Here is a 6,564-nt window from a genome sequence, read left to right as displayed (position 1 = left end):
GGAGCTTTGCCGACTCGGGTGGGGACTTGGAGTGGCTCGTTTTGGAGAGGAAGAAGCTGCGGCGGCGTCATCAGAGGCAGCTCTGGCCGGAAGCGGGGACTGGCAGGCGAGAGACTACGAGGGTCGCTTTGTGAGTCGGGGGTGCTTTAAATGGAGGAGGGGATCCAGCGGGTGGGAAAGAGGGGAGGGAGAGGAGGACTCAAGGAAATCAATGGGCATCACTAACTTAGGGCTATTTGGTTCAATGGGTCTCCTCTTAAGCGGGTCTTGGATGCAACTCGTGGCGTTTCAGAAGATTTTGCTTCCATAATTCGCTAGTCTATTTACATCTTCACTTTTGAAACTACAGTACAGTGGTACCTCGGGTTACATACGCCTCAGGTTACATACGCTTCAGGTCACAGACTCCGCTAACCCAGAAATATTACCTCGGGTTAAGAACTTTGCTTCAGGATGAGAACAGAAATTGCGCGGTGAGAACAGACCTCCAGAACGAATTAAGTACGTAACCAGAGGTACCACTGTACTTTTCCTCTTACGCAAGAGCAGTGGGTTTGCACAATAATAATAATGTGTTTGTGGGCGCGGTGTTTCTGGGTTGTTGTTTTTTAAGTGTGTTTTGGTTTCCCATTTTGTGTTTTTATGTTGTGAACTGCCCTGTGATACAGCTACTACTAATAAAGTGGACTCTGCTCCCAAGAAAGCAATTGTGTTGTAATAAATTTATCCAAGATTATCACAGAATATCGTGTTTTCAAAACAGACAGATGTGTCATGGAAATACATTTTCTTTTAAAGATATTTGTAAATTTTGATAATAACGTTTTTAAAAAGAAAATATTAATTGTTTGGTTGTGGCATTAGCTTGCATGGGGCAGAGCCTGCTTTGCTGTAGCCCTCTAACTGGGTTGGTGTGTGGGGATACACACACATACAGTACTGATGAAGGGGGGAGGGGAAACTGATGCTACAGGTGGGTACTGTTAATATCAAGCCATTTATCACACTGCATACAGAGAAGACGACAATAACATTCAAAGGCAAAATTGAAGCCAGATGATGAAGCCAGGCTAGAAAAAGCAGAAACCTGAATCACTCATATGCAAAGCATACAGCATCCAGTTGGATGAGCAGACTATTTGATCAGCATAGGTGTGATCCACACCCAACTTGTTTTACTTCCCCTGTGCTTTTGAAGTTGCTTGACGTGCAGATATTAAGCAACTGAAGTTCTTCAGGGCATGGCAGGGAAGTGATGAGCTTTTCCTCCTTAATTTTCAGATGCCAGCCAGTACTTAATAATACATAAGACAGGACCTGCCAGTATGAATGCCATCAGCCTTATACTGAGGTGCCAGGAAAGTGAAAGTTGTGGGTTGTGTGCAATCTGCAGCATCAAGGGTATTCTGAGGACAATAGGATTGTGAGATATTGACCAGAATGAACGCCGAGGGACCTTCTGGGGTGGATTAGAGATGGGGGTTGTAGCTCATTGCAGAGCACCCAGAAAGATATTGGAAGAAGGGGAGGACCATTATGACTGAAAGGCTGAGAAGAACACTGGTCTCTGAAATGGCCTTCAGTATTTGAAGGGGGTGAGGGTGTGGAATGAAGGCTAGCAAAGGTCTGTGGCAGGTGTGAGGAACCTGTGGCCCTCTAAATGTTGCTGGACTACAACTCCCATCATCCATGGGCTGTGGCTGATGGAAGTTGTAGTTCCACAGCATCTAGAAGACCAGAGAGTTCTGCACACCTGGAGCAGGTAGCATAATGACTCTGCCTCCCATCTTTAGCCCTCACCTCCAGCCCCATGAAGCGGAAGCATCAGCTCATCTCGGATACATTCCAGGCGAAAAAACGACGGCTGGTTCTCGGATCGGAGCCTCTCGAACAGGGTAAGAATGGAGGAATAAGTGTTGTGTGGTGAGGCAGCAGAGTTCTCTCTCTGCATGGGGAGGTGCGCGTGAGAGGACTTACGGGGGGATGATGAGTGAGAGGTGAGTGCCATCAATTCTGGATGGCATGAGGCAGAGCGCTGCAGAAATATGCCAGCTTCTTATGTTTCTGCCCCCCCCCCCCCAGAAGGCCCCGAGGCAGTAGAATCTGCACTCCAGTTCTTGGCCTCTCTCTTCCCCCGCAAATTATTTGAAGATTTTCTGCCGCCCTTGATTCTGAGACACCAGATCTACAGCCTCGTCAAAGACAGAACGACCGTCGACAGGCACTTGGTAGGTGATTCCTTCCTCAGTTCAGAGGTCAGGTGGAGGAATCTGGAGGGCTGAATTTGCCCCCCACTCCCCCGCACCTGAGGTTCCCCAGGATATGGGGTGTTTGATAAATAAAGAACCAAAGGATCCTATGGGAAACCTATAAACCACCTCCTCCTCTCATGCACACACGCACACACCCTACCGTGATTTCAATAAAATGGGGTGTGTCTCTATAGATAGACAAATCTCTCCTCCTGCTGCCTCCAGTTCTCCACCTTCAGAGTTTGCATTTGAAATAGACGGATTAAAATAAATAAAACCTCATCCTCCCTCTTTCTCTCTTTCTCCAGAGCCAGCTGAAAGATGAGGGCCGGATCCGGATGTTCCAGCATGGTTTCGATGCAGACACTTTCGTTGTGGCGTTCACAGACAACTATAAATCTAAGGTCTTGTGTCCTTTGTGTGTGTGTGTGTGGTTAGTTGAGGGGCAATGCAGAAGCAGGGGAGAGATTATGACTGCTCTTTCTCCCACAGGTACTAGAGTTTACGTCTGGGAAGGACTTTGATAGGACTGTTAGGAAATTCCTGGATTCTGTCCTCAGCTCCTGCCCTGACATCAGTTTCGACAAAAGAAGGATGGTGAGAGAGTTTGGCTTCAGTGATGCGGAAATCACGTGAGTAAAGTTTTCCCCAGAGTGGAGTCAGAGTAGGGTGTGTTCTGAGGGCCATGTATGAAGATCAGGCTTCTTCTTTGAGGTTTTGCTGTGTCCGGTTATAATGAATCTTAGTAAATCGATTGAATTCGTTCTGATTGGTTTAAATCTGCATAATTTTGTATGGGGTTAAACAACCCAGTTCCCTGGGGGCAAGGGGAAGTATTCTGTGACATGACTGCACATGCCACAGCAGGCACCCTCTAAGAATATAGTAATGTACTGTATATAAGGGCATGAGACTCTTAATCTCAGGGTTGTGGGTTCGAGTTACACACTGGGCAAAAATATTTCCGTAATGCAGGGGGTTAGACGAGACGAGACACCTTCCAAGTGTAGAATTCTATGGCTACAATTGTAGAAACAAAAACAAAAGCCCTCAAAGCTGTTTACAAAAATAATAACACAAGGGGCTTGGACCATCATACTTGACTGTTAACTTGCATGGAGACTGTTGAGTAACAGGTAGTGTCTTGCCCAGAGCTGAGGTCCAGGCACCTCAGAAGAAGAAACAGTGGCTCATACCAGGATCCTCAAACACACTTAGTGGTGTGGTTTGGTCATTTTGAACCCTGGACTTAGTTGTCTTACATTTCCTGGCCTCTCCATAATGAGAAGTACAGTGGTACCTCGGGTTACATACGCTTCAGGTTACAGACTCCGCTAACCCAGAAATAGTACCTCAAGTTAAGAACTTTGCTTCAGGATGAGAAGAGAAATCGTGCTCCAGCGGTGCGGTGGCAGCAGGAGACCCCATTAGCTAAAGTGGTGCTTCAGGTTAAGAACAGTTTCAGGTTAAGAACGGACCTACTTAACCCGTACTTAAGTACTTATTAAGTACTTAACCCGAGCTACCACTGTACGTTACTTCAAAATGCAGTGAGCCAGCTCTGCTGTGTTTGGGGACACTCCTGCTCGTTTTACTGAAGTCCTGTCCTGATAGCATCACTGAGCAACGCTTTCCTTAGACTCCCGTTATCTCCGGCTTTCCACAGTCCCAGAAGCGGCTGCATTTTGGTACAAAAGGGGCAAGTCATAATGGGGGGGGAATTACATTTCTCTCCCATTCCTGTGTTTTATGTCCAGGCAGCTGGTGAATGCCGGAGTCCTGACTGTCCGTGACGCAGGGAGCTGGTGGCTGGCAGTGCCTGGAGCAGGTCGTTTTGTCAAATGCTTCATCAAAGGTTAGTTCGTTTACCTGCTCCCGGCAAAAGTTGGGACCCCTCTGACGGCAGCAACCTACTGATCTGTGTTGTGTGTGTATCTCGGTCTTCCCAGGGAGGAAAGCTGTGCTGAGCATGATCCAGAAGGCCAAATACAAGGAGGTTTTGCTGTCTGACCTGCAAAACCGCCGAGCTCCAAGCGCCGTGAAGCTGGGCCTTCCTTACCACATCCACGACCTTATTGGAGCCCAGCTGGTGGACTGGTACTAGATTTCTGCTCTCGCTCCCACCTGTGAAAAACCAAATGTTGCCTTGGATCTCAGCCTGTTGCTGTGGAGCTTGATCCTGGCCTTGGGCAGCCAACCAAGGCTGTAATCCTACATACAAGGGCATGGGGTCCTTTTCTGGGCTGGTGACTTGGATCCCAACCTCTCTTACCCCCAGGGGCCATTTGGGCAGGTGCGCGATGCCGCCCGCCTGCCAATCACCTGATGTCATCAGAGGGGCTCTCTGTCATTAGCAGTGACAGCAAGCCCTGCTTGCAAAGGAATGCTTGGGATTTGCTTTCACTTGGGAGCAGATTTGCTCTTCGGCAGCTGCATCCTTACCTGGTTACAGGGAACCAGGCAGAGGGCCTTCTCGGTAGTGGCCCCTGCCCTGTGGAACGCCCTCCCACCAGATGTCAAAGAGAAAAACAACTACCAGACGTTTAGAAGACATCTGAAGGTAGACTTGAATACCCATGTAGTATCTGAAACTAAAGGGGCACATTGGTTGCCAGATGTGAAATACATGGGCGTTATTTTCATCTCTCCTACCCCACTAGAATAGGGATGCAGGTGGTGCTGTGGTCTAAACCACAGAGCCTAGGGCTTGCCGATCAGAAGGTCAGCGGTTCGAATCCCCGCGACGGCGTGAGCTCCCGTTGCTCGGTCCCTGCTCCTGCCAACCTAGCAGTTCGAAAGCACATCAAAGTACAAGTAGATAAATAGGTACCGCTCCTGCGGGAAGGTAAATGGCATTTCCGTGCGCTGCTTTGGTTCACCAGAAGTGGCTTAGTCATGCTGGCCACATGACCCGGAAGCTGTATGCCGGCTCCCTTGGCCAATAAAGTGAGATGAGCGCCGCAACCCCAGAGTCGGCCACGACTGGACTTAATGGTCAGGGGTCCCTTTGCCTTTTTACCTCACTAGAACGGGATGCTAGATTAGATGGGCCCTGGCCTGATCCAGCTGGGGCTCTTCTTATGCTCTTCTTATTTTGTCCTGCTTTTAACCTGACCACTTCATTCTTGCTTCCTCTAGCGTCCCCACGACCTCCGGCACCCTCCTCCGACTGGCTGATGATTAAGAACGTGCCACATGTCTGCCACCAAACCAACAGCTGTGCCTAAAATGAATGGATACTGCTTGGGGCTCTCGCCACGGGGGACAGGATGCCTCCCTGAGCCACCAGCATCGTTGTGAACCAACAGGACCTTTTCCAGCAAAAAAACATTTTTTTTGTTATTATTTATGAAACAGATATATATTTTGCACTTAATATGGGCCCAATGTGCGAGAGCATCTTAGCAGGACCCCTGACTGACGTGACTGACGGGAGGCCGTGGATAAGAGAGGAGGGAGCCGCTTGTGCAGTCTCTCAGCTTGATCTCTGGATGCCGGAGAACCGTGGGAAAGCTGCGCATCTAAGAACAGCCAGGGCCAAGATGTTCCCACAAGGAATTCATTCCTGGAAGTGTGTGTGTGGCTATGTATGTATGAGTGTCGATCTCTTAGATGACCCCAGTGTCTCAGAAAATTACATTGGAGCTTGATTAAAAGCATTCCTTCTTGGCTCACTGATATGTTCTGAAGACGATGCGTTCTGGGGACAAGATGCTGGCTAAACAGGGATGCATCTCACAACAGCTTAGTTCTACTTTGTTCTTTGGTGATCGCTCGTAGCCAAGTAAGATTGTGTTCCATAAACACGGTCTTAACAGTGAGTCTGTAAGTGACTGTGGAGGCCAATTCTGGAGCCACACGTCCTTCCACAGTGGGGACATAGGTTTTTGGGTGGGAGTTGATCATGGTGTGGATTTGCCAAGCATGCCTTCCTTTTAGCACGTTTCTCCCTTTTGTCCTGAGTTTGATCTTTTTCCAGACCCATGACACCTTTAGTAGAGGCTGTTCTCCAATTGCGGCACTCACAGGCCAATGTTTCCCAATTGTCAGTGTTTATATTACATTTTTTTAGATTTGCCATGAGAGAGTCTTTGAACCTCTTTTGCTGACTACCAGCATTACGCTTACCATTTTTAAGTTCGGAATAGAGTAGTTGCTTTGGAAGACAATAATCAGGCATCCACACAACATGACCGATCCAACAAAGTTGATGTTGAGGAATAATTGCTTTGACACTGGTGATCTTTGCTTCTTCCAGTACACTAGGAAAAAAGCACACCAATAACTCAGGCCAATGTAAGTTTCAATAGTG

General features: G+C 48.1%; 1 protein-coding gene across 3 annotated transcripts; it reads left to right on the top strand.

Moving 5' to 3' along the window:
* The first annotated feature begins 6 nt into the window (after positions 1 to 6).
* STK19 (serine/threonine kinase 19) lies at positions 7 to 5,922 on the top strand. 3 transcript variants are annotated; one of them, XM_053379377.1, is made up of 8 exons: positions 7 to 130; positions 1,794 to 1,895; positions 2,086 to 2,228; positions 2,561 to 2,656; positions 2,745 to 2,884; positions 4,010 to 4,107; positions 4,202 to 4,349; positions 5,391 to 5,922. In XM_053379377.1, exons 2-8 carry the CDS (start codon positions 1,811 to 1,813, stop codon positions 5,434 to 5,436), a joined length of 756 nt encoding a protein of 251 aa, XP_053235352.1. In that variant the 5' UTR covers positions 7 to 130; positions 1,794 to 1,810; the 3' UTR covers positions 5,437 to 5,922. The 3 variants fall into 3 exon arrangements, with proteins under 3 accessions (XP_053235352.1, XP_053235351.1, XP_053235353.1); XM_053379376.1 differs by having other exon boundaries at positions 2,083 to 2,228; XM_053379378.1 differs by lacking the exon at positions 4,202 to 4,349 and having other exon boundaries at positions 2,083 to 2,228.
* The last annotated feature ends 642 nt before the right edge of the window (positions 5,923 to 6,564 follow it).

Source organism: Podarcis raffonei, chromosome 2 (genome assembly GCF_027172205.1).
Source record: "Podarcis raffonei isolate rPodRaf1 chromosome 2, rPodRaf1.pri, whole genome shotgun sequence".
NCBI lineage: Eukaryota > Metazoa > Chordata > Lepidosauria > Squamata > Lacertidae > Podarcis > Podarcis raffonei.
Note: the sequence above shows the minus strand (reverse complement) of the source record. Positions and strands in the feature narration are given on the sequence as shown.

Excerpts from the sequence above, each read along its gene's own strand:
- STK19 (XM_053379376.1), top strand. The coding sequence starts at position 1,811 with ATGAAGCGGAAGCATCAGCTCATCTCGGATACATTCCAGGCGAAAAAA. Across the intron at positions 1,896-2,082 it reads ATCGGAGCCTCTCGAACAGG|AAGGCCCCGAGGCAGTAGAA; the intron begins GTAAGAATGGAG and ends CCCCCCCCCCAG. Across the intron at positions 4,108-4,201 it reads TGTCAAATGCTTCATCAAAG|GGAGGAAAGCTGTGCTGAGC; the intron begins GTTAGTTCGTTT and ends CGGTCTTCCCAG.